At 50.2% G+C, this 26,541-nt stretch overlaps 2 protein-coding genes across 4 annotated transcripts; one reads left to right on the top strand and one right to left on the bottom strand.

Moving 5' to 3' along the window:
* Nucleotides 1–3,487: 3,487 nt before the first annotated feature.
* Nucleotides 3,488–13,610, top strand: LOC103738307 (fumarylacetoacetate hydrolase domain-containing protein 2A). Its single transcript, XM_008838219.2, has 8 exons — nucleotides 3,488–3,643; nucleotides 6,271–6,515; nucleotides 7,910–8,126; nucleotides 11,515–11,574; nucleotides 11,814–11,976; nucleotides 12,987–13,095; nucleotides 13,199–13,286; nucleotides 13,412–13,610. Exons 2-8 carry the CDS (start codon nucleotides 6,277–6,279, stop codon nucleotides 13,472–13,474), a joined length of 939 nt encoding a protein of 312 aa, XP_008836441.1. The 5' UTR covers nucleotides 3,488–3,643; nucleotides 6,271–6,276; the 3' UTR covers nucleotides 13,475–13,610.
* On the bottom strand, nucleotides 13,603–26,123 carry Gpat2 (glycerol-3-phosphate acyltransferase 2, mitochondrial). 3 transcript variants are annotated; one of them, XM_008838199.2, is made up of 22 exons: nucleotides 26,003–26,123; nucleotides 23,431–23,552; nucleotides 23,202–23,315; nucleotides 22,470–22,543; nucleotides 22,017–22,121; nucleotides 21,680–21,808; nucleotides 19,723–19,822; nucleotides 19,246–19,379; nucleotides 18,884–18,983; nucleotides 18,579–18,791; nucleotides 17,753–17,875; nucleotides 17,499–17,581; nucleotides 16,947–17,065; nucleotides 16,250–16,320; nucleotides 15,921–16,179; nucleotides 15,687–15,835; nucleotides 15,503–15,580; nucleotides 14,974–15,105; nucleotides 14,770–14,890; nucleotides 14,623–14,688; nucleotides 14,347–14,402; nucleotides 13,780–14,024 (listed from the first exon to the last, which is right to left on the bottom strand). In XM_008838199.2, exons 2-22 carry the CDS (start codon nucleotides 23,491–23,493, stop codon nucleotides 13,908–13,910), a joined length of 2,406 nt encoding a protein of 801 aa, XP_008836421.1. In that variant the 5' UTR covers nucleotides 23,494–23,552; nucleotides 26,003–26,123; the 3' UTR covers nucleotides 13,780–13,907. The 3 variants fall into 3 exon arrangements, with proteins under 3 accessions (XP_029421953.1, XP_029421955.1, XP_008836421.1); XM_029566093.1 differs by having other exon boundaries at nucleotides 13,603–14,024; nucleotides 14,347–14,688; XM_029566095.1 differs by having other exon boundaries at nucleotides 13,603–14,024; nucleotides 14,347–14,688; nucleotides 18,588–18,791.
* Nucleotides 26,124–26,541: the final 418 nt, after the last annotated feature.

The raw sequence follows: 26,541 nt of genomic DNA, 5'->3' as shown, positions 1-26,541 counted from the left end.
CATTCAATTATCTGAAGATAGTATCAGACCCCACAGGTTGGGGGCTCAGTTCCCAAGGTTTAACAAGCTTTTTCCTCCGACTGACACTGGGAATGAACAGATCAGCTGATCATTTATCAGGCAAAGAATGGGAATTTGCAGGGTCTATGCCTGCGTTGTCCACAGGTAAACAATACAACATGTAGACTCTTAGTCATGTGGGAAAGGATGGATTTTTCTAGTGAGCTGTTTCATGGAATACAGAAAGTGGAGGGATTTATTTTTTAAAGATTTGTTTTTTTCATGTTAATGTGTGTCTGTGCATGTGTGTGCTGGTGCCTATACAGGCTAGCAGAGGGTACTGGATCCCCCAGAGCTGGGAGTCATAGGTGGTTATGAGCCATCTGATTGCAGGTTCTGGGAACTGAACTCCAGACCTCTGCAAGAGAACTAAGCACTCTGAACTGCCATATATGGCCCCGGGATTTCTTAATCTTTGCTATTTCTAGGACCACAGGGCTAAAGTAAAATTCAATATTGTCAATATCCAGTAAAGAAATGGTGAGATCATGATAGGTGTATATTTACTGAGAAATGGTTTTCAGAAGTTTGTGTACTAGTTTATAATGCTGTCAGCAGTGACAAGAATTCTAATCCCTCCACATCCTTGCTAACACTTAACATAAAAAACATAACTGGGTTGTTGTTTTTTTTGTTGTTCTCTGTAGTAGGTGTACAATGGTGCCATTGTGACTGTGATTCTTGTGATGATGTTGTTGGATATCTTGTCCATCCTAACCCTTTGTGTACCAAATTTGATGCAGCTATCTATTCAAATCTTTTGTTCAACAATGTGTTCAATTTGGTTATTTTCACCTATTAACTTTTGAGAATTCTTTGTACAGTCCGGATACAAGTTTTGTGGGTTTTTTTTTAAATATTTCACTTGGCGTGGTGCCTTTAATTCCAGTGTGCTGGAGGCAGAGGCAGGTGGGTCTCTGTGAGATCAAGACCAGCCTGGTTTACAAAGTGAGTTCCAGGTCAGCTGGGGCTAGAGGGAGACCCTGTCTTAAAAATATATATATTTCATTTTTTGGTCCTTTTTTAGTGTATGAGTGTTTTGCCTGCATGTATGTAAGTGCACCCACGTTGTACAAAGCCCTGGGAGGTGAGAAGAGGGCATTGGATCCCCTGGAACTGGAGTTATGGATGGCTGTTAACCACCGTGTGGGTGCTGGAATCAAACCCAGGTCTCTGCAAGAGCAGCCAGTGCTCTTAACCACTGAGCCATCTCTCCAGCCTCCTTTGGGGCTTTTTAAGAGACGGTCTCCCTGGAGCCACAGCTGGCCTGGAAATCACTATGTAGACCTGATTGGCCTTGATTTCACTGAGATCTACCTGCCTCTGCAGATGAGGTTCTGTTCACTTAAGAGATCTCAGCCACCTCCATGGGTTCCATTTAGAACTATGTTGAGACCTTCTTTAAGCTAGGCCAAAGTGCTACCATCCAGATTCCCATCTCCAACTACCACCCTGAAGTGCCCTTTGGATGCTCCTCAGGCATGGGATACTCTAAAGTCATTTGTCTGGTTTCTAAATGTGATGATGAAGCCTAATTTCATTAGCAAATTTGGAATCATTGATGACCAAAGATCTAGGGACACATTATTGTGAACCTCACAGGCAGGCTAAATAAACACAATCAGCCCCAACTTGATGTGCAGCTCAGAAACCTAGAAAAATGACAGAATCTGGCCCCATTCTGTCAGTTTGTCTTTATTGTACTGATAACTTCAGCTGGTATCACAGCATTATATAGCCCTCAGAGAAAAAAACCTTCCATCTTAGGGGATGTTCTAAGGGGAGATTAAACATTCCATCTTGCAAGGAAGCTCATTAAGCTCAAGAAGTAACCAAGTCAATAACTTCAGGAAGTTCCTGAACCTAATTCACTAGGCCTCTCCTTCCTAAAGCATACATAACAGCTCTAAGGACCTGAGAGATGCTGGCAGACAAGACAAGTCACCTGTGAAAGGCAGAGACCAGACAAGCTGCCTGGAAGAGGTTCAGTCAGACCAAATGAGTTATGGGGAAGAGACCTTCTCCAACCTACTGAGCTGCCTGCAAGTAGAAACCTGCACATTCCAGGTTCCCAGCTTTTATGAATCATCACCCATGCTGGGGTGGGCTTTTGGTGATGCAGCTGTCTTTGAGTCATTTCTGCTCCTGTAAGTATCCCCAGTAAAACTCATTAGTCCACCAATCACACAATACATGGGCCATGAAGAAAGAAGATGAAAATATACATGAGAGAAAATCCTGGAATTCTTTTTCTAGGCACATAAAATATACATAAATAAAATGCCTCAATAGGGGGTGGGGAAGTAAGGCCCAAACTTTTTCCTGGTACAACTAAAGCCTCTGAAGATCTGTCTGGTCCTTGATTAATCTGGGCCTCTTTCTCAGGGCTCTCTTTATGTCATCCTATGCCAGAGGTGTGGGGAGTTGGTTGTGTTAAATCAAATGGGATCTCCACTAAAATTCCTGCTCTCTAAGATGGAGACAATGCCTCATTTCCCTGCTACCTCATTTCCCCACCCCAAAGCAGGGCATATGAAGACAAGGCTGTAAGAATAAATGACTCCTGGAGTTATAAGGGTCAAAACCAGGGCTCTGGAGGCATTAGCCAGCTAAGTGAGGTCACTTGTAGGTCAATTAAAGCGACAAGGAGCACTGAAAAACAGGAAAACTCTATGTGGCCATACAAATAGAGAGGTCCAGGGACACACCCCCAAGTCCCTCTTTGGGGTCCTGACACAAGGTTTAAGTTTAAATAGAGGGCAAGAGGTATGCATAGCTAAGCAGTCCTGATCAAGCTGAGGGCCTGCACATTATTGGTTCATCATTATCTCAGCTCCATTCTCTCTGGCAAGGTGATCTGACCCGTCGTCAAAACTGTGTGCAGCCTCTTCCTGAGAGACTTTTCTCTTCTGGCTGGCACAGGCGTCAACGTCTCCATTCCCCCAGCATGAGATTCCTGTGGAAATTTCAATTCCTTGGGAGCCATTGTTTCAACGATAGCTGGAGGAAAGGGCACAAGTAACTCTCTTCAGAATATCCTTGCCTCTGTCAGGACAGTTCTAGAAGTGGCTGAACGTGGGCGTCGAGATCCTGGCTCCATTGCTCATACTGGGTACAAAGTGCCATCTTGAGCAAAACCACTTCTGGCCTTAAACTCTCCACCAGTAAAACAGACACAGCCACTTCTTTCCTCCACAGGTCAATGTTGGAGGACAAAAACATTTCCGTCTGTCCACAGGGCCCGGACTGGAGGCAGAAGCTCAAAACCTCAGGAAGCTCTCTCTCCTCCAGCAAGCCCAAGGACCCCTGGAGTGAGCGAGCTGCTGGAAATGCGCACCCACAGCGCCTGCTCCGTGCCCATGGGCCTGAGCGCACACGGCTTCCGGGAGGAACCTGGCGTCCTCCTAGTGACTGTGGCTTCGTGACGTAAGCAGTGCGCGCCTTGACCCGGATGGAGTAGTCGCGCCGCGTAGTTTCAACTGTTCGTACCCCCGCGAGCTGCGTGGACTCCATCTCTCGCTGCGCTTGACCTGCGACCCCGCAGGCCCCGACTGACAGCGCAGGGTCCCGCCGTCCCGGCCAGGTAGGTTGAGGTTAGACCAGCACAGGACAGTGGTGACCGCCGGCCAGGTAGGCTGAGGCTAGACCTCAAAATGGTGACCGCCCGCCAGGTAGGCTGAGGCTAGACCACGGGAGGGTGGTGACCGACGGCCAGGTAAGCGGAGGCTAGACCAGGGGAGGGTGGTGACTGCCCTCGAGCCCGCGCGGGCAGGGAGCAGGCGCTGGCATCAGGAAACCGAGTGGCCGACTAAGGTTCGCGGAGACTGGGCGCCGGTCCAGGGTCACATGCACGGACCCGCGTCTCACGGTGCCCACGCCTGTGCTGTTTCCACCTCCTTTCGCGGCCTCTTTGCGAACAGATCCTTGTGTTGTGAGGCTTAGTAGTGATTACAAAAACACCAGCGCCCCGTTGGCAGGTGACTTTACCTCTTGAAGACTGCTACCTTCTGTAGAAGGGGGGTGTTTTTCCTGCACATGCCCTTCACGTGGGGCCCGCACAATCAGTGGGGTTATGAGAGCAGGTGCTCAGCCTATCTCTGAAGCCACTGCCCTTAAGGGGCCATGGTTGTTGGCAATAAGGGTTGGTGTCAGTTAGAGCCTGAGGATCTGCTGTCGGAAGCCCCCTGGGGGGAGTAGGTGGGGTTGAAGTGAGATTATCTTGCTTGTGAAACACTTTGCTTCTGAACCTTCACCTAGACATGGATTCAAATACCAGCTCTTTCTTCTAACTGTATGACCCTTGGACCTTAGGCAAACCCCTTAGCTGGTTCCTCTGTAAAATGAGGCTAATAGTACCTGCCTACCACAGTCAAGAGAATTAAATTAGGGGCTGAAGAGATGGCTCAGTGGTTAAGAATAATGGTTGTTCTTGCAGAAGACCCGGGTTCGAATCCCAGCACCCACAGGGCAGCTAACAACTGTTCGTAACTCCAGTCCCAGGGGATCCGACAGCCTCTTCTGACCTCCGAGGGCAGTGCACAACACGGGTGCACTTACCTACATGCAGGCAATACACACATACACATAAAAAATAATTTTTTAAAAAAGAAATCAGACACATTATAGGTAGAACACTTAACTTGGCTTCCAGAGGAGCAGTTACTGTCATTTTAGTGTTTGACTGGAATAGTGTTTGGAGAATGGCATGGTGGTGCTTCTGTAAGATAACAGGACAGGGCACAAAAAACACTTATTTTCTGACCAGACTTAGCAAGTCAGCACTGTGGTAACCCAAACCTAGTAAGTTCTTTAATTGGACAGGACAGGCTGACTCAACCAGGTGAGGACCAAGAGCTTGGGACTCAGAGTTACTGGTATTTTTAGCATAAAGGGCTATTTGTGGATTTGTGTGTACACATGCATGCAGAGTGTGTGTGTATGTATGTATGTATGTATGTATGTATGTATGTATGTGGAGACCTTAAGTGATCCTCAGGAGCTATCTACCTTGTTTTTTGAGACAGGGTCTCATTGACCTGGAGCTGACCAATTAGGTTAGGCTGTCTGTCCAGCAAGCCTGAGATTCACCTGTCTCAACCTCCCCAAAACTGGGAGGGCTGTTTTAAAAAGCAAAATATCCTAAAGGGAAGGAACTGCGTGGCAAGGAGTAGAGACCAGACCTAGATTAAGAACACTGGGAATGGGATGTAGCTCAGTCTCAGTCCCCAGCACCACAGAAACAAAACAAAACAAAACAAACATGACAATGGGGCTTATCTGTCAGTGGAACCTGGAACTCAAAACAGGACTTGAACCCTGTTGCTATTTCCTACATGATCTGAGGAGGGAAGGCATGGCCAGCCACTTCCCAAAGTTGACAAAGTCAAGCCCTTGTGTTCATTGTGTTCACTGAACAAACAGTCACTGAAAGCCTTTGCCACTCCACCTACAGAGCAGCACTGTAGTTTCAGCAGTGAGAGAGATGAAACCTCAACTGGGGAGACAGCTGAGCAGTGCAGTAGGCCTGGGCCCACTGAGTGTCTGAAGCCCCCCACCACTACGCCAAGCTGTCTGAGCTCCGGCAGCAGAAACTGATTAATGCCTGCCTGACAAGAGGCAGAGGGCAGCTCCTAGGCTAGGGTAGCCTAGTAGAGGCTCTAGTTTCAGCATGTGAGCACCAGAAAGCATTTTAAGTCAGAGGGCAACAGGATTGAGTTAGCATTTTAAAAAAGTTGCATGAGGCAGTTGGGAAGCCATTTCCAGTAGGGCCACTTGCCTAACTCAAGGCTAATTCCTGGTCCTGTGCATTTTATTTAGCCATGCTCAGCTCACAGAACTTCCTCTAGAAGCTAGACAGGCAGGGCCCTGATCATCTTCACAGCCGCATCTCAATGACTAAAGCTGGTGTATTATCCGTTGTCCATGTCTGTCTCCGTTGCACACAAGATGAAAGAGCTGAATTGGCAGATTGTTTCTCCACTGCCTACAGCAGTGGGAACTATCAAAAAACACTGGTTGAAGAAAGGCTGGAATCCCTGGGGCTCACTTAGTGCCTGGCATAGTCGTCTGTTTTCTTTTACCCTATGAAGAATAGCAGGGTAAAATGACCCATGTGGTATGCCAGGGACGGTTGATGGGACACAGGGACTCAGGGGTCCTCATGATAGCTCTCCAACCCACTGGTACTGTTTTTTTTCTCTCTCTGTGTAGGCTTTGATGCTGGGCTCTGGTAAGAAGTTGTTCTTAGGTCTGCTGCAGGCCCAGAAACGGCCCTGCCAACCTTCTAGAGACATGAGACTGATACAGTTCCAAGCACCCCACCTGGAGGGGCCCCACCTGGGCCTGGAGTCGGGGAATGGTGGAGTCATTGACCTCAATGCCTTTGACCCCACACTCCCCAAGACGATGATGCAGTTCCTGGAGCAGGGAGAGTCTACCCTCTCAGTGGCAAGAAGGTAAGTCAGCAGGCAGTACTGCCCTGTCACCTCTCCTCCTCCCATTTCTCTCCTTCACCCTGAGCCAGTGGGGAGCTTTTTTGCAAAGGAACAGGGGAACCCCACCTTTCCTTTTCTTTACTAGTTCTCTCAGTTAAGAGCAAATAGACTTAGAAGCCTTCCATTTTTTTTTTTTAAGAAGTCTTTGATTTTTGAGACACAGTCTTGGTATGTACTTCAGGCTAGCTTTGAACTGGAGAACCTCCTGCCTTAGCCTCCTGAATGCTGGGATGGATTACAGATGTACATGACCATGCCCAGCAAAAGCCCTCAAAGTCCTGTGATAACATCTTCAATTTAGAGAGGGAAACTGAAGCCCAGGGAGGAGGATGAAACTATTGGTGGTGGAGCCAGGACCTTACTTCATTACACTGCCTTCTTGGAGGCTTCGTCCTTCCACCTGAGGGGCCTGGCCTTCTATAAGGTCCTCAGAGAAAGGAATTTTGGGAAGATGAAGGAGTGATTGGGACTCCTGACTCCTAGGGGAGAGAGGACTGAAGAGAGATTTTCATCAAAATAATTGGTTAGATTAACTGGGGGTTACAATTAGATTAAGTGGGGGTGGCCCTGAAGCCAACTGTGGAATCTGGTTTAAAGAGGCAAAGAAAAGTAGATTAAAAGCATTTTTTTCCTGCCTTTTTTCTTTTTGAGATAGGGTCTCCATATAGCCCCAGCTAGCCTGGAACTTGCTATGTAGACCAGGCTGGCCTTGAACTCACAGAGATCCACCTGTCTCTCCCTCCCCAGTGTTGGGATTAAAGGCATGTGCCACAATGCCCTGAAATTGAAAGCACTTTTAAGACGTTTTCAACTACTGAATTGGCCAGCCAGCCCCTGACCCCCAAAATGTTTGACAGCATAGTGTTGGGGACAGTATGGTCCTAAACAGTCACATTCTCATTCTCAAAAATTGAAAACTTCCACTCCCCTCATTAGGAATTGAGTGTATCTCTACCGTGTAGTAATATGTAGGAGGAGGAACTCTGTTTACAAAAGGGTGAGAGAAGGTTATGACAGTGCTGTTAGGAGCTCGTCTGGACCACTGTGGTTGCCTCCAGGGTGAGACCTGGAATGATGAGGAGTTGAAAGAGACCTTTCCACTTAGTCCCATTGGTACCCTTCAAATTATTCTACAAGGCAAGAATTCCCTAAGTGCAGAAGGAAGCATGCACCTGTAAGTAACACAGTACTTTGATAGCAAAGGACTGTGGCTCAGTTTGAGTTTTACAGGGATGTTTGAGAGGTCTAGAAAGTGGAAAAAGCAAAACCCAGCTACTACAGGGTCTCCCCAGCCTGCCCTGGGATTGCCAGCCTGTTCCTAACCAGCCCCTTCTTGGACCATTTGGTCTCTACAGAGCCCTAGCTGCCCAATTGCCGGTCCTCCCAAGGTCACAGTTGACCTTCCTGGCCCCTGTCACCCGGCCAGACAAGGTGGTGTGTGTGGGCATGAATTATGCAGACCACTGCAAAGAACAGAACGTGCGGGTGCCCAAGGAACCCATCATCTTCAGCAAGTTCGCCAGCTCCATTGTGGGACCGTATGATGAGATCATCCTCCCACCAGAGAGCAAGGTCAGTGTTCCTTGACACCTGGTTCTCTGGGGCCCAGCACAAGGCTCATTTACCCTCTTGTCACTCCATGGCACACTACACCGAAGCTAGAGGGAACCATACAGTAATAACATGGCCCAGGGTGGGGATGATGGGAGGGATTAACTGATATCTTTTCCAAATAAAAAAGTAATTTTTTCCAACACAAGTGTGTTAATAAATGAGGTAAAGCTGCCAATATCCACCCTGGCACAGCTTTTGATATTTATGTTTTGCTCCATACTTTACCAGTGCTGTCTATTCCCGTATGTGTTCTTACCATGCGTAACCTCCCTTGTTCTCAGACCCATCAGGAGCAGCTTTCATTCCATTCAGTCTTCTTCCTGACACATTTCTGGTTGCCACACCGTTTTCTGTTGTACCAGTGGCACTAACTTCACTAGTTCCCTATGGTTGTACTCGTTTCTAGCTTTGGGCTGCTAAAGAGTTGCAGTGAACATTCTTGTCTTACCTGGAAAGTATGAGGGCTAGAGAGACAGCTCAGTGGGTAAAGTGTTTGCTGTGCATGTGTGAGAATCAGAGTTTGGACACCCAGAATCCAGGCAGAGCTGGATGTGGGAGCACACGTCTATAATCCCAGTACTCCTATGGTGAGATGGAAGGTAGAGACAGGAGGATCTCCAGAAGCCTCCAGGCCAGGTGGCCTGGCATATGCAGCTGTGACCCATAGGCAACCCTGTCTCAGGGTAGACAGTAAGAACCAACACCCAAGGATGTCCTCTGACCTCCATGCGTATGTCATGTCCTGTACACACCTTCCCTGGCACACAAAAATGCACACACAACAAATAAAAACTGCACAGCCATTAATACCCGCTTGTTTCTCTTGACTAAACCCTTAGAATTTGAATGTCTGTATCAAAATTTAAGCAGCATTTCAAAACCTTTGAGAAATTTGCCAAGTTGACCTTTGAAAGAGTTGTAAAAGCCATCTACATAGCCACCACAGTGTGTGTACCCTTAACAAACATGAGTTAGTTTCGCTCTCAGATTTTTGGTTTAGACATGTTTTGATCATTACAGGAAAGTTACCTACTACAGTGAACACTCAAACACTTCCTTCCTCAGCTGCATTCATGACATTGTCATGCTTGCTCTTTCCCAGAAGCATGCACACTTGGTGCAGGGGAGGAATCTCTGAAAAGAAATTGCAGATATTAAGACAGTTAACTCAACAGGAACTTCAGCATGCTTTTCCTAAGAATACAGACAGTGACCTGCATAAAGCAATACCTTTATTATAACTAAGAACGTCAACATGCACAGTATGTAGTATATAGATCAGTTGCCTCAGTCCTGTCAGAAATATACCAGTTGCTCCCAAATGACTTTTAATTTGGTTGCCTTTTTGGATCAGGATCAGCCAGGATTACACATTGTATTGGTGTTTCTCATGAGTAGCTTTAATATAAAACAGGGGTCCACATACTGTTTCTTGATGGTCCAGTTAGTGACTCTTCAGTATCACATGGTTTCTGTGGCAACAACTTCTGTTTTAGTGTGAAAGCCACCAACAGTGAGACTTAAAGGATACCAACTTATTTAGAAAGTCAGGCCACATGCTGGTAATAGTTTAATGACCCCTGCTCTCAAACAATCACACCACCCTTTATCCTTTATGACACTTTTTGGTTTTTTGTTTTTGAGACAGGGTCTCCCTGTAGCTCCAGCTGGCCTGGAACTCACTGTGTAGACCAGGCTGCCCTCAATCTGAGATCAACCTGCCTCTGACTCCCAAGTGCTGGGATTAAAGGCATGTGCCACACCCAGCTTTTTATGACACGTTCTGAAGAATCGTGTTTTGTCATAGCTGTCCTGCATTCCTGTTTGTCCTTTTTTCTTTGTGAGTAGATTTTGTCAACGTATTTTTATAAGGCGCCCTACACAGGAAATGCCATGTTCTTCCCATTGCAGCCTATTGGGAGGTTATCGGGTGTCTGAAATGTGAGGACTCAGTTCACGTAATACTCATTTGCTCTAATGTGCTTTCCTTGTAATCACTGAGTGATATGTAGGTAGTCGTTTGGGATCCAGTGCTGCTGCTGCTCTGCTGGTTTCCCAGAATCCTGAGTCATCTTTACCTGAGTCTGTTGCATTCATTGAAGTGGATGATTTTTCTGTTAAGCCTTCTGCTTTTACTAGGTGGCACTATTCTGAAGAAAGCTGCCTCTGAGCTTTTATTTTAACCTTTGTTTATTGTGTGCATGTGAGAGTACAGGCACACACACGTCCTAGAGCTCACACGGAGGTCAGAGGACAATTTTTAGGAGTCAGTTCTCGCCTTCCACATTGTTGAGATAGGATCTCTCGTTCTGCCTCTGCAGTGAGTACTCCAGGCTAGCTGGCCCAGGGCTGCCAGGTGCATCTTTTCTCTGCCTTTCATCTCACTATAAATGTGCTGAGATTACAGACGTGTGCCATTGCATCCAGGGATGAAACTCAAGTTGTCAGGCTTGTATGGCAAGCACTCTTACCCACTGAGCCTTCTCCCCTGCCCTACCTCCGTTTTTTTAACGGTAAACTTTTTTTTCAGTGTTTTAGCTGCATGTATTTAAGTGCTGTGCTCCAAAGGCAATGGGCACCAACAAGAAGGCCCCATGCACCAAACTGGGCCATCCAAATTGATTAGGAGGAAAAATCAGGAATTCACAGGGGTTTTACAAACAGAGAGGCAGGGACTGGAGATGGTTCAGCAGTTAAGAGTACTGGTTTAGTTCCTGGCACCCACATAGTGGCTAACAGTCTGTAACTCCAGTATCAAGGGGTCTGATGTCCTCTTCTGGTCTTTGAACACTGCACACCTGGTGCATGTACATACATGCAGGCAAAACACAGCCATATGTTTTTGTAAAATATTTTAGCTCCTTACATTTATGATGGATGTTGATCTTTTCTTATTTAAGTGAATACATTATAGTACACCCATAGTACCCAGCACATAGGATTACACGTTGCTATTACTATTTGGTATCACTCTTTATTGGACATGTACATGTCGAGAATGATTTTGTCTTTTTTGAGACAGGGTCTCCCTGTAGCCCCAGCTGGCCTGGAACTCACTATGGTAGATCAGGCTGGCCTTGAACTCAGAGAGATCCGCCTGCCTCTGCTTCCTAAGTGCTGGGATTAAAGGTGTGTGCCACCATGCCTGTCTTGAGAATGACTTTTAAACTCAGTTCCCAGGACATGTGTTGATCTCCCAGTAATCACCAGTGGTGCTTTCCGACACTGCCCAGAGCTTATGGGTCTGTACATCACAGCTCTGGTGTCATTCACTTGGCTCTGATTCATGACAACCCAGGCCCCCCTCAGGGCCACTGCAGCTCACTGCTCCTCTCCCACTTTGCAGGAGGTGGACTGGGAGGTGGAGCTGGCTGTGGTCATTGGAAAGAAAGGCAAGCATATCAAGGTGAGGTGGAAGGGGGCTCCTAGGACAGAGAGCAGCAGAGGTTCCAGCTCCTGCCTCTGCTGGTGCTGTCTCCTGCACTAGGACATGTTTGGCAACATCCTACCCTTGACACTGTCTTGCCCTTCACCCACTTTTGGCTAGCTCTGGCTACTTATGTGGGATAATGGCTTTGAGATTTTTTATTCTAGGGATTGGTGTTACCTGTGACATAATCTATCTGGCCAAATCTGCCCCAATAGGCCACAGATGCAATGGCTCACGTGGCTGGCTTCACTGTGGCTCATGATGTGAGTGCTCGGGATTGGCAAATGAAACGCAATGGAAAGCAGTGGCTACTAGGGAAAACCTTCGACACTTTCTGCCCCCTGGGCCCTGCCTTGGTTACCAGGGACAGCATAACAGGTAGGCCCCTGGCCTTTGCCGCTTGTGTGCCCCTGTGCAAAATCTGGGCATCAGGAGAAAGCAGTGCTCCAGGGTGAGGTGTGAGTACAGCCATATGCAGAACTGCAATGTCACTGCTGTTCCCACAAAGGGCAAGTGACCAGCCTCAGCTGTGAGTTCCCTGTGGAACTTATTTCCAGAGTCCCTTAGAGGGAGCACAGCTGCAGCTGTTGTGAAACTGCATTCATAATGTGAACTACAAAGAACAACACTGCACTGATAAGTAGGCTGGGCTTCCTCTAGCTGCTGCCATCTGGAACAGTCCTTAAGTCAGAAGGAAGCAAGGCTGGATTCTGAGCATCAGGGAGAGTGGCAGTGATAAAGTCTGCTCATTTTCTACAAGGGAGATGGGAAAGCATGAACAGGACCTCCCCCAACCACTGTACCCACAGTGCCAGCCACAAGCAGGAGATACACCATGCAAGCCAGGAGGGCAGAGCCCAACTTTGAGCATAGCCATGGGAGGGGTGAAGGGGTGGCATGACACCTGGGTGAGCCTCACAGAGGACAATGATGCCTCAGCACCCCATGCAGTCAGTCCTCGGTAAGGCACAACTGTATTCCATCTGCTCTGAGGGGTGGAGAAATCCCAGAAAGGGGCTCAAAAGGGAAGATCAGCAGAACACTGTTGGGGTAGCCCATCACTTACTGCTTTGCTGTCCCTGTTGCTCTGGAGATTTTGAGTCATTTTAGAGCTGTAGTTCTCAGCCTCTTCTGTAGACTAGAGGTCCATTTTTTTAAAAAGCCCCTGGCTGTTTTTTCTCCATGCAGTCTGAATGTCTTCCTTTACTCACCTGAAGACTAAAGCATGGTTCAGTGGGGATACCAGGGGCTAGTGTCTATACAGGAAGCCCCAGGGTGAAGTGCTGAGCCAAGGTGGGCAGCTGGGCTCCCACATGCATCGAGTCACAAGGTTCCCTAGTCTCATCTGGAGGGAAGGGATAACCCTACAGTATTACTTTGCATTCCAGATCCACACAACTTAAAGATCTGCTGCCGAGTGAATGGGGAGGTAGTCCAGAACAGCAACACCAACCAGATGGTGTTCAAGACAGAAGACCTGATAGCCTGGGTCTCCCAGTAAGTGGGCAGAGTGTGTCACTGCCAGCCCCGCCTTGGGCACACCTAGAGGCTCAGCCCACCTTCAACCCATGGTCTCAGCTGACCCTCCTGGTTTCCCTAGGTTTGTCACCCTTTACCCAGGGGACCTCATCCTGACTGGGACCCCCCCAGGTGTTGGTGTGTTTAGGAATCCTCCCGTCTTTCTCAAGGTAAGTTAGCTAAGAGAAGGAAAGGATGAGAGCTAGGGATGCCTGGCAGGCTTGGAGCAGTCCGGGAGATGCAGAAGGCATGTGCCAGAGCCAAGGGCTGAAAGCCTCATAACCTGCTGTTACAGAAGGGTGATGAAGTCCAGTGTGAGATTGAAGAACTTGGTGTCATCATCAACAAGGTGGTGTGATGGCTTCCCTGCAGGCACTGGAATTGACAAGATGGGACATCACTCCCACTCAGCCCATTGTTCACCCTGCTTACTAGAGGCCACTAAGGCCAAGGAAGATGGACCAACCAGGGAAATAAATTTTCCATCAAAGCAACAGATTGGCTTTGGCCCTGTCTTTTAGGTTATAGGTTTTTGTTTTGTTGTTTTTTGTTTTTCCTTTTCCTAGATGAGCTATTTTCATAGGGCTGAGGAAGGAGGGAACAGATATATACACATGTACTACAGCCTTAGGAAACTAGCCATTCCCTTTATCACACCAAAGGATGGAGAAAGCAAAGGACATGCATTATCTAAGTCCAGCTTAGTATGTGGCCTCATGTCCTTCTGGCACCAGACACAGGAGCCAGAAGGTTGCATACTAAGAAGTTCCATCAGGCTTTATGATCTAATCTTAGCTGCAGATGAACTGTCTGATGAACTGTTCCAGCTTGTCCTGGTTGTCCCGGCTGGCAAATGTAGGGGACAGGTGGAGCTGGGGTCCTGTAGGGCTGGGCATCTGCTGCAGCACCTGGACCATGAAATGGACTGTGAGAACCTTCATTGTGGGGGCTGTCCCCAGGGCCAAGCCATTCCCTAAAACCTGTAGTTTGGCCTCTGGCCCCTTAAGCCTCAGTGTCTGAGTGTAAACACTACTGCAAGTCCCCACACTATCCCCAGGTAGGGGAAGCTAGTGGTCTGAAAGAGGAACAGCAGGAAAACCATTCAGTCTGGTATTCATCAGGGCCAGCCCCATGGGGTAGGGAAACAAGCTGGTTTCCTTTAGTAGTTCTACCAGCCTATAGGGCTGAAGGTGGGGTTGGGGACAGGAGGGTGACACTGAATTCTCTCACCCCCAGGTCTTTGAATGTCCAAATAGCACTGATGGCGAGATTTGGGTCTGCACACTCTGGGGGAAAGAGAAATAAATGAAAGCTTGAGAAAGGGAGGCCAGGGAGCCACTAGGCAGAGCTCCTGTTTAGAGGAGGACCAACCAGGGCTTGTCAGGGACCAGTGGCCCCCCTTTAGCTCTCTTCCCTGTAGTTTGGCAGCCATTGTCCAACAGAGGGCAGCAGTTACCAGCAAACGCACCATCTTCAGGGAGCCTGTGTTGTGTGCTTGGAACTCACCAAAGATCTCTTTTTCCTGGGCACTATCCTGTAAAAACTGGAACAACTGCTCCAAGTAGCCAGACTCTGCAGGAGAGGGAAGACCTAGACCCTGGCTCTGCAGGCTGAGCCCTGCCCTGAATACTGCCAAGGGTGTGAGGGCCTCACCTGAATCTGGCAGCTGCCCCTGGTGGAGAAAGGCAGCAGCCTGTGCAAAGGCCAGGAGCATTGGACTGAGCAGGCGGCAAAGGAAAAGGAAGAAGTCAGGGCAGCGTTTCTGCTGACTAAGCTGGAGAGGAACACGCCAGAGTGAGGGCAGCTCTCAGTTGCCTTCATACCACCCCCCTCCTGGGCAAGCTTCTCCCAACACACCTTGAAGCACCGGCCCTCTGGCTCCTCAAAGTCATCACTCTCACTGTCAGTAAATTCCCCACTTGGTTTCCACAGCAAATTTGCACTCAGATGCTGTCTTCCTGTGTCACAGGCTGGCCAGGAGCCTGGAGTCTAGGGAATCGGGGAGTCATTGGTCTCTTGCTAAGGCCTGGCAAGAATCAGTCCTATAGTGCTTAGACCTGATTCAGGCAGGTGAAACCAGTAAAAAGCCCAAAAGGATGCCTGCCCAGAGCCACTTGCTGGGGGCCAGCTTGTGAGGTGGGGGAAGTGAGTACCCAACCCACTCCCAGCACTGGGTAAGAAATGTGGGAGCGGTGTAGAAGGAACCTTACAGGTATACCTATCCAACCTTAGCATGACACACAGCACAGGGTGGCAGAGCCAGATTTCTATGTGTTGGGCTAGTGAGTAGTCCACCCCCAGAGCACACAAGGGCAGAAGGAGCAGTGCGGCAAGCTGGCACTCAGGGTGGGAGGGTGGAGCAGATCAAGCCTCAGGTGGGGCCTACCTCTTCAGCAACAAGGAGCCCACACTGGATGAGCCGGTCTAGCACCTCCTGACAGTACCAGTAGGAAGACTGGCAGGGCTGCAGAGAGAAGCATCCATGCACTTCAGAGAACCAAACCCAGGGCTTGGGGGGGCAGCCTCACTGCCACAGGAGGTTGGAAGGGCAGCCTTAGGGCCCTGCTGACCTGAGGCAGTAGCAGGTCTTGGGGCAGCAGGTGCAACAGCAATAGGATCTGGCGGTATAGTTCATTCTGGCTCAGTAGCTCTATGCCCTGCAGCTCCCAGGGCCCCTCAGGTGGCATTCTGCCTGCCAGCAGCCCCCGCACGGCACAGGCTGGTAGAGAAGGCCAGTATGAGGAAGGGAGCAGTCCCCTCTTCTCTCTACATACATCTCATCCCTGCTGAGCCCATGGACTCACCACCCACGGCTTCACTCAAGAAGGTGGGCAGCAGGTCTGCACTCAGACGTGCGAGATGTGTGAGGCCTGGGCCAGGCCGTGGTACTACCACTAAGTCCCCCTGGTGGACACGCAATAGGATCACATGTGCCCGCAGTAGGCTCAGCGTGTGTTGTGCCAGGCACCGCAACTGTCCAGAGAAGCCCACGTCAAAGCCACGCAGCAGTGTCTCTTCTGTCAACCAGGCGAATTCTCCCAGGAGCTGGGACAGGACCACACCCTGGAAGAAAAGCAGGCCTAAGCAGAGGGCCATGCCCTGCCCTGCCCTGGGCCCCACTACTATGCTCTACCTTCTGGTGCTTGAACAGCAGTAGTGTTGCCATGATTGCTGTGCTCATCACTGCCGAGCTCGACACGCAGGCTGAGGCCAAGGTTGGGGTGCTGTCAGGGGTCAGGGCCCAGAGGCCTGATCCCTCCATCATTTGGCAAATTTTCCTGTCCACACAGCCCCAACTCTGCCCAGGAGGGGAGAGCAGGCCCGAAGAAGCAGTGATCACATGTGATGTGAGCTAAGCCAGGGCTCAGGGCCCTCCTCTGGGTCCAGATGGCCCACTACCAACAGTTTGCCACGCAATGACACTCGAGAGGGGTGTAACATACATTCAGCGAGAGCCCTCTCTGCAGTCACATGTGCTACTCCACTGTTCTGCCATCCCCACTGACAGTTTAGGGCAGGGCCTGAGGGGATGGGGTGGGTGAGCATGGCATAGATATCCTGCACAAGCCCAGAGTGTGACACAGCCAGGGCTTGTCTTTGGGTCAGACAGGTGTCTGAGCTCATTTATCTGCTTCCTCTCCCCTCCCTGACTGCCCCACTCCTCAGGGGCAGGAGTGATAAGCCACTCTCCTTCAGATGTCCTGAGTTTGCCACCAAGGAAGGTTAGGTCATGTGCTGACAACCACAGGGTCCTATGACTGACTCTGTGTGACTCACAGAAGATAATGCTTAAGTCCCGCCCCAAAGGCACAGATCTAGGTGTCTCTCACCACTCAGGACATGCTGGCTCAGTCTCCTGACCAGAAGCTGGTCCTCTTCTTTGAGGGCCAGGAGGGACCCAGTTGATGGGGTCCACTCCTGCTCCTTCTCAGTGTCTGGGACAGCAGTACTAAGAGAGAGACACAGATCAAAGAATGAAGGAACCAGATTAAAGTCATGGATGCTGGGCATGGTGGTACACACAAAGGTAGGTGGATCTCTCTGAGATCGGGGCCAGCCTGGTCTATATATCGAGTTCCATGCCAACTGGGGCTGCAGGGAGACCCTGTCTCTTAAAGATCTAAATAAAGTCATGGGAAAGTCATCAATGCTTTCTCAAGGGTGTTGCTGTTTTCCCCTAAGCCCAGGGAAAGCTCATGTAGCCCTCTCCCAGGCCTGCATGCCCTGTGCCACACTCATGAATGTAGGAAGGCTTAGTGTCTGATGCTGTTCCTGATAACCCAAGGCTGTGTTGGGAGGGCTGCTGATGTGGTGGAGTGGCCACTATACAAACTGAAGGACCACCTGCCATGCCCCTGAGACCCACATATCCATGTTCCTACCATTGGCCCAGCACAATGGGCTGCAGCAACTGTTCCAGGGTCTGCCTGCGACCCCAGCAGCTTCTGGCATTGATGGTGTATTCCTGGTCCAGGACAAAGACACACTTGTTGTCTGCTCTGGCTCCCCAAGAAGCCTGCACACAGCCCACCTGAGACAGGAAACACCCTCCCTGCAGGGCCTTTGAAAACCAAACTGCCACAAGTCCTAGTACTGACACATAGGATCTCCCAGCCTTTCCCAGCTGGCTCCATACCTGGAGAGAGAATGGCTGGGCAAGGTGCACCCGGACACAGACTCTGCGGTTACAGCCCCAGCAGCTGCACAGTCTCCTCAGGACAGCCAGGGCTCCTGTCCATAGCCCCAGGGGGGCCAGGTCCTGCAGGGAGGGAAAGGCTGCTGCAGCAGCTTCCTGTGATTACTATTCTTGGGCAGGCCTCAGGGCTGCTATCCCATCCTGCTCTCCAGAGGCACCTCTGCTACCAGCCTGTTCAACTCTGGCCCAACATGTCCTCTCCAAGCTTTTTTTTTTGGTCTTTTTGAGACAGGGTCTCCCTGTAGCCCCAGCTGTTCTGGAACTCGCTGTGTAAACCAGGCTGGCCAGCTCCTGTCTTTTAGCCCATGAAAATGAGAAATCCCTCCCTAATGGGGTCTTTTAATGTTTTTTAAAATTAGATGTATATAAGTGCATTGCCTGCATTTAAGTGCACCCATGTCATACAATGCACAAGGAGGTCAGAAGAGGGCATCAGATCCCCTGGAACTGGAGTTACGATGGTTGTCAGCCACCATTTGGGTTTTGGGAACTGAACCCAGGTCCTCTGCAAGAGCAGCCAGTGCTTTAACCACTAAGCCATCTCTCCAGTGCCCCTAATGGGGTCTTTCAAAGATGTGATAAGATAATGACGATGAAGGCCTTGGGAGACACTGCAAAATGATGATTATGGGGAGGATTCCTTCACACACACCCCACTCCACACTTTGACCTCAGCCCTAAGGGAACTCAGCCACAGAACATAATATTGTGCCTCCTATCTTGAACTGCTGTTTACTTGGGGTCCCTGGGGACAAGAGAGCCTCACGTGGCTCACGTCACACGGTGCATCTGGAACCAGGTCATAGGTAATGGCCACTGGCACCAGTGTGGCATCTGGGATGACACCTGCTTGGACCACCTGTACCACCATTCCCAGCCAGGCCTGGCCAAGGGCTGAAAGCCGGGGCCCTAGGTGCCCAGGCGGCTTCTCCAGGAAGATGAGCAAGGGCTGCCCACTGGCTAGAAGCTGCTCTACAGCCTGGAAAAAGGAAGGGTGGTCGTCAAGGCCAGACCAGAGACAAACTGCTGTACCACTGGTCTGTCCCACACATAATGTCTAAGAACACTCACCGCATGGACCACGGTCCTTGCAAGGATACCCTCTGAGCTGTCCAAGGAGAGGCTGGCCTCAGGGGGCAGGAAAAGTCCCCCAAGTTTCCTCAGTAGAGCTCTGTGGGCACAGGACAGGGCCTAATGAGAAGCAGCTCTGGAGGAGAAACTGGGATGAGAGGCCTGCAAGGCTTTGCCTTTCCCAGGTCAGTCTGTGTGCTGTCTAGATACTTGAGGCAGCCATGGCCCAGGGACGCCATAGCCAACCCTCCATCTGAGTCTATAAGCTGGGCTTCTATGTGGCTGAAAACAAAGGTGTTAAGAAGAGAGTAGCACAACTCCCCTCCCCTGCTCCAGCCTGGGACTTCCCTCATGTGTCATACCTGAGAGCTGGGGAGCAGGTGCAGGGGTCCCACGCCACACGGAGGACACCCAGGCCCTGAGAGAGCAGCACAAAGGGCAGCAGAAACCCGTCCAGCAGAGACTTATGAGTAGAGAGGAAGACCAATGGTGGGCCCTGCTCCAAAGAGAACCAGAAGGAAGTCCCCACCTTCCCTACCCTGAAGACATGCAAACCCCAGCACTTACAGGTTTAGGTCAGCCCTAAGGGAGGGAGGGCTCCCCTGAATAGCTCCTCCTTTGCACATTCCCAAATGGAGAGCAGCCTTTCCACACTTTCAAGGTAATGCAGTGACATGGTGGTTGAGACTGTGAGGGAGACCCCATGGGAGCAGGACAGCGAGGCATGGAGGGAAGGGTACACAAGAACAGATTTTTCCACCAACTGACATGGCTGGTATGGACTGAGGGACCACTTACAAGTTGGTCCTCCCAGTCTGTCCCAGTACAGGCTGGCTTACCTCCTGGATAGCCTTATGGACCATCTTCATCTGCCCCTTATGGAGCTGCACATTCAGAAAAAGGCGGTTCAGGAACCACAGCAGTGCCCAGTTCAACAGCCTGGGAAGCAATGCCAGCCTAAGATGCAGCAGGGTCACCTCCCACAAGACTTGGTCCCATAATACCTCAGAATGCCTCCCAACTCAGAAGGCAGCCCAGCACTCCTCTAAGACATGTAATACCACTGTTCACATTGTATAGGACAGGAGAGTGAGTCTCAGCAGTCACAATCTGCTTAACAATAAAGAATGCTCAGTGAGGTGCTGAGGCTGCAAGGGGTCCTGACACCACTGCCCATACCTGTGAGGCACTGACTGACTCTCCCAAGACCTTACGGTGGCTCTGGCTCACATCAGACACAGCATCTACCTCCATTTATCTAAAAGACTAGAGGATCCAGACCCTCTCCAGACAGAACCCAGTCAGCTTGTTTTTGCCAGGTACCAGGAAAGGTGGAACAAAGGGAAAGAGATAATGACACAAGGAGGGCATGGGTCACTGGAAAGTAAGTCAGGTAAGTGGGCATTTGGTCAGATGCTCAATAGGGGTCCAGTTCACAACCAGATTCAGATAGCAGGAACTGTGCCAGGCAAGCAGCAAGTCCACATCTCATGTGGCTTCTCTTTCTCCAGAAGGCATTAGATGGGGCAATTCTGAGAAGCGGTGGGATGGGAACACTAGAGAATTTTATGTGTCCCTGTAAGAGCTGCACTGATGAGGGAATCATCCACCCAGGGTGTTTCTCCAGCCCCACTTGATTGCTTAGGTGTACAGAGGAGGCAGATGGCCAGCCAAGGTTGTGCTTAAGAGCTCCTTCACAAGGGCACTGGCATCATGAGGCCAAGAGATTGAAAGCTTCAACAGTAAAAACTGTCATAGTGGAGGACTGCTCAAGATCACCACCAGCCTCTACTTATTGTTCAGTCAGCCACTGAACACTTAAGACAGTTGAGCCTGACACACAACCCTGAGCCTACCTTTCCTCAGTGGCTCATTCATTCTCTAGCTTTAAACATCAACACATAATAAAGTTCTGCAAATATATATATCTCTGGTCTAGACCTCTCATCTCAGCTCCAGAACCTATTTAGACAACCAAGTCGTCAAGTCAGGTACCGAAACTCTTTAAATCCAAAACATCCTTCCTGGACCAACTCCCTTCTCAGCAAGCCTGTCCACTTTTGGACACACTTCCAGGTACTAAGCCAGAAGCAGGACTCCCCTCTCCCCCAACTCCCCAGCCCCACCACCCAAACTATCCATGAGTCCTGTTAGCATCACTTAACCTCTCAATCCCCTCTTTCTAACCTCTCTGCCCATCATCCCATCTGTTTGGACTAAGCCTTCCAGATGTTATTCTGCTCTCTGCTCTTGACCCCAACTCAAACTGCTATGTTTCATTTCCAATCTTTCAATTGGTTCTTACCACCCTTAGAGAGCCAGACTGAACTTCTTGTAGATCACTGCATGATCTCTTCCCTTCTACCCCTCAAATTCACCTCCAGCTGCTTTCTGTCTCACGTGCCAGCTTCCAACCAGATCAGCTTCTTCAGTGAAACTGGCCCTTTCCTGCTCATGGCCACAGCTCATACTGTTCCCTCAAAAAAGACTGTTTCCCCTACTTTTACTCCTGTAACCCTAGGGTTGACTTTTTTCCCCTTCTGGCCCTGGACTACAGGTTTCATCTGCTTCCTTCTGGGTATTCTGTCTCTGCCCTTGTTCCTTCCTTTTAGCAACTGTGTGTATCTCTCAGTTCACCTATGTAATCCCCTGCATCTAAGGATACAGACCTGTACTAGATGAACCTAGGAGGGAAGGCAGGTAGCAACAGTAGGCTCAGCTTATTTTGGTCAACACTGCCTAGCCTCTAAGGGCAGCAGCCTCAACCGAAGGACAAATGCCCCTCACAGCACTTACCTAAGCAGAAATGGTCGGGGTGTGGCCTGGATGTGGCCCAGGATGCGCTGTACCTCTTTCTTCACAATGTCAGGTGCCTGGCCTTCCCCAGCCCCTCCTGGAGCCCTCCCTGAGAGCAGGTTCTGCACCCTGTTGGTTGCAGGAAAGTAGTGTTGAGCTGGACACCAAAGGTCTCTCAGGTCACTTCCCTAGCACATAGGCAGGAGTCTTTGAAATAAGCCCAGGCAGGGCTAACATTCTGGAAGCTTGCCCCAGCCCTCCTTTGCCACCCTAGCCAGGAGCCTTTGTCACCCTTTTGTGTATCCAGCAAATGCCAGACCCAATCCTGCCTCCTCACCCAGTGCTTTCCACGGTCTTCTGTGAGGCACTGCTGCTAACAGGTATGTGCTGTTCCAGCGACCATAGGAAATAGCAGAGCCTGCGAACCAGCCAGCCCCGAAACCTGTATACAACCCCCGGCACATGGGGGGGTGGTCACAGATGGATGGACAGTTCTGAGAGGGCTCCCCAGGGTCCAGAGGGCTAGTCATCGGGGGGGTTGCACCCCAGGAAAGCTCTATCGCAGAGCAAAGAGTGGAGCCACCAGCCTATCTGGGCCCTATTCCCACCCTCTTCTCCACTGAGGGGGCTTCGATGACTGACACCCATTGGGCAATCCATACATGTTCACAAAAGGAACTACATGAGGACAAACAAGCCTCTTCATGTTGAGGGTATGCAGAAGAGGACAGAAAGAAAGCGGTACCCCAAAGCAGGTCCCATACCACCGTGCCCCTGGCTCTTCGACTACCTGGTATTCTCCTCCTTCACAAGAATCACATTGCAGAAACCCAGATCCATGATGCTTCTGTGGAAGAGGGTCTCCTGCCCAAAGAAGGAAAGGACAGCCATGTCCTGTGGGGCCTTTGCACTGGCCAGGAAAGTTTGCGCCCTGCCATCTAGCCTCTGCCTGATGGCCCTTTTGAGTCTACCAAGGGAAAGGAGTACAGTACATTTCCTATAAGACCTCTGACTTCAGATTCCAATGCTGTCTTGGAAAAAAGGGTTCCACACCCAAAACAGAACCACTGTACCCTGTACAGAATTTCCCTTAGAGATTGAGAATGGATTTCAACCCATCAAGAGCAGAAGACATATAACCTGGATCTCCATTAGAACTCTTGAGACCCCTTGGCACCAGCATATAGCATGGACATGCAAGAGGTACTAAGTGCTAGGGAAGTCTGAGAGGGCAATGTCCCCAAACTGTGTAACAGGACTAGTGCAGACCTGGTTAAATGCCAGTCCTCTGGGCATAATCTCTCTCTCCTGAGGCCCCTCTGTGCTTCCTACCCAACTCTCCCAAGCCACAGCCCAACAACGCACCCCTGTGCATTCATTCTACTGGAAAAAAGCAAAGGTATGGAGCAGGGAAGGACGAGGCTTGGAAAGACAGTAAAGAAGCAACTTCTAGGATCCTTACTACCAGAACTAAGCTAGCCCAAGCTTTGCAAGGCAGGGGCCCATCACTACCATTACTTACCCAACTCTTCGGGGTACAGGTCTGGCAACAGCGACCCATAAAGGGGCGATACTTCCCCAGGAATGGAGTAATGGCCTCCATCTTCATCCCAAAGCCTGGGGACCAAAGGCTTGTCTGGAAAAGGGCCACAGGAGAGGTGAGAGAAGTCAGGGTCCTTGACAGAGGGAGAGGGATACCAGGCACCAGAGGGAAGGCTGGAGGGCAAACTACATGAGAGAGCCCACAATACCTCCTGACCATTGTGGCTACTCGTTGGCTGGGTTTGGGGACTGGACTTCAACATGGTATCCATGATGGTCTATAAGATCTGGAAACTAAGCGCTTCTGCCTCTCTCTGCACAGGATCCTGACCTAGAGAAAGGCAGAAGAAAAAAATCATATGGAATCTGAGCCATACCCAAGGGCTTGTGGGTAAACCCATATTCCCATCCCAGGACAGGCAAGTCAGGCAAGGAGCAGTGAGGAAGATCCAGACTGGAAGCTGGAGGCTGAGTCTGACCAAATCCCTGCCCCACACTCACGTGGTTCCCCCAGGAAGGCAGCTGTCCTTGAAAAAGTCAGGGGTATCCTCAGGCAAACATGAGGAGATTAGCTATCTTCCATCCACACCACCCTGCTGTCTCCTAATGCCCTTTGGCGCTGTAATGGAGACTTAGGATCCTCCATTCAGAAGGGGAAAAAAGGCAGGATCTGGCTGGGTTTGACTGGCAGGAAGGAGGCACAATGTTGCCAGAGAGGAACAAGTTCCTCACCCCACAAAGCCACCAAAGCCTGGCTGCTCTTCTCCTCTCTACCAAGAGAGGGCTTTTTACCTTTTCAATCATTATTAGGAATATGTTTTAGCTTCTAGAAGAGGGAGAGAAGCCAAGGATCAGAACACAGAGAAATACCACATAGACTTGTTCATAAGTTGGGGAAAAAAAACAGATTTCCCCACAAGCAACCTCTGAGTAGCACTCCCTGGTACCTCATTTCTCTTCCACTACAGAAGCTCCTAAACTAGCAAGTATCCTTCCATAAAACAGCACTGTACACCTCCTAGCCAAAGACTGGGTCCCAAAATTCCACTGTGAGCCCACCATGTCCCTGATGAGTAGTCTGGCCCAATTATTTACATTTTCCTCACTCCATCACACTAATAGCATGCCAGCCTGAGCGTGCATTCTCCATTCTTGCTACCACCAAATTCTGCCCACAGGTGTAGGTTCATGATGCCTTTAGAGTCTTCCTTTCTTCCTTAGATTCCATAGCCCCAGATTGCCAGGAAAGCAGTCTTGTGAAGCCCTCCACAGCTCCCATTTCATTTCCCCCACATCATCTGAAAGTGTCCTTAGGGCAAGAGTGGCAAGTGATTCATCTCTACACCCAGCAATTCAGGCAGCATGGAAGAAATGGGGTGAGGGAGTGGGGGGGTGCAGATTCCAACAACTTCATCTCCAGGAATTCCTCGGGTGCTGGGTTTCTCCCATTGGTGCAGTTTAGAACCACAAAGCCAAGTAACGATAGGATCATGATTCATGCAAAGCACAGGCTCTGAAGCTCTCATCTCAAACACATTCCCTATTCTGAAAAATGTTCTCATAGCTCCATTCACAGACCCTAAGCACAGGGAGGCCCAAAGCCATGGCTGCAGTTTGGGGAATCCTTCCTGCCTCATTTGCAAGGAAGGTACTCCACAGTCTCAGAACACTCCCAAACCCAAACCTACCTTCATTAAATAGTGCTATCCCTAAAAGAGCAGAGTAAAAGGCCAGGGGCAATTACCATTTGTCAAGTAAGACAACTACTTAGATCACATGGCCCAGGTCAATTTAGGGACACATCTCAGGTTTTAGGTTTGACACAGGGTCTTGCTATGTTGCCCAGACTGGCTTGGAAATTTTCCTCCTGTCTCCTCAAGCACTGGATTTACATACATTCACCAGCCACCACACCCAGAGGTTCGAGAATACAGCTGTTCCCCAAATAAACCTGTAGCTCCTGCCCGGATGCCTGTTCCCCCAGGACCAAATGCAACATACATACATACTTACACACACATACACACACATATCCACTGGCTACATAACATGCTGAAACGTTATGAATTAAGGGCAACATTTAAAATTGGAGAGCTTCTTACACAGAGTGGGGTTTCCAGCTGCTGTTATAAAAATAATCTTGAGATGTGGCATGTCTGAGCAAACACCCCACAGGGGCCCAGAAGCCTCCATCCCTTTCACTCGGCACCATGCGTGCTCCCACTGGCCAACACACGGGTGATATTTGTGCCTGGCCCCTGTGTACATCCGAGGGTGCAGCCCTTGATCAGAAGCAGGAATGCAAGCCCGCGCCCAGGATGGACAGTTCCTGCCCTACTAAGCAGGCCTGAACTCAGACTTAAAGGCTCACCTGGAACCTGGCCCTTTTGTTTCCCCCAGCCCCAAGATGAAGGCGAGGCGACTGCCCCAAGGGCGGCCCGGAAGTCGGTCCTGACTGCTCCCCTCTCTGTCTAGGGGGGCCCGGAAGCCAAACGCAAGGTAAAACCACACTCCCCAGGGCCATCGCGAGCCACACGTTTCCCTCCCCCGCCCCCCCTCCCAGGGGAGCTCATCTGTGTGACATGACATGCCCAGCACTGAAACAGGCCCCCCCTCCACACACACACACACACACACACACACACACCCACACACACACACACACACACCCACACACACACACACACACACCCACACACACACACACACACACAAACCGGGTGGTTGCTGCCACACCCAGACCTGACTAGGCCCACCTCCAGTGGCTCCCACGAGGCTCACCTTCACACCCGCTGCCAACTCCCGCCAAACAGCCCCGGCTGGCCAGCAAAGCACGAAGACCGCCTCAGCGCTGCACGCGCCTCAGAAGCAGCCCTGCCACCCAATCGGGATCCGTTCTGGGCCTGAAGTTCCGCCCCCTGGACGTCCTGCGTGAGCCGTTTCTCGTGCTACCACACGTGGCATGGCCACGTGACCTGTGCTGCAGCAGCACCAAGCAGCTGGGATTTTGAGCATGCGCAGAGGAGTTTTGCGTGTCTGACAGTATGAAGGGCTCAGCTTACTCTCCTGGCTATGTTTGTGCGACACCGGGGACCCGGGCAGCCAGATTCCAGTGGAAGAGGTTTTCAGGGTGCACCCATCACCAGTCGAGTTCGGCTCTAGCTGAATTCAGACTTAGGGACTCTTAGAGGCCACCAGGAGCAGTTTGGGGGGTTCTGGAAAACAAGTTGCACTCACCGGTGTCCTGCCGTTTGTTAATTAGAACGCAGGACGATGTACACCCCTTTTGCAACCAGCAAGTGTGTAGTTTTCAGTGGAGA

Source organism: Nannospalax galili, unplaced genomic scaffold (assembly GCF_000622305.1).
Source record: "Nannospalax galili isolate Female #2095 unplaced genomic scaffold, S.galili_v1.0 scaffold1311, whole genome shotgun sequence".
In the NCBI taxonomy this organism is placed as follows: Eukaryota; Metazoa; Chordata; class Mammalia; order Rodentia; family Spalacidae; genus Nannospalax; species Nannospalax galili.
The sequence above is the reverse complement of the archived record's forward strand: the minus strand, read 5'-3'. Positions and strand labels throughout refer to the sequence as shown.

Coding starts and splice junctions, on each gene's coding strand:
- LOC103738307 (XM_008838219.2), top strand. CDS start 6,277: ATGCTGGGCTCTGGTAAGAAGTTGTTCTTAGGTCTGCTGCAGGCCCAG. Junction 8,127..11,514: donor TCCTCCCACCAGAGAGCAAG/GTCAGTGTTCCT, acceptor CCCACTTTGCAG/GAGGTGGACTGGGAGGTGGA. Junction 11,977..12,986: donor TACCAGGGACAGCATAACAG/GTAGGCCCCTGG, acceptor TTTGCATTCCAG/ATCCACACAACTTAAAGATC.
- Gpat2 (XM_029566093.1), bottom strand. CDS start 23,493: ATGGATACCATGTTGAAGTCCAGTCCCCAAACCCAGCCAACGAGTAGC. Junction 21,809..22,016: donor AAGACCGTGGAAAGCACTGG/GTGAGGAGGCAG, acceptor TGCAACCAACAG/GGTGCAGAACCTGCTCTCAG. Junction 15,581..15,686: donor AAGACCTGCTACTGCCTCAG/GTCAGCAGGGCC, acceptor TTCTCTCTGCAG/CCCTGCCAGTCTTCCTACTG.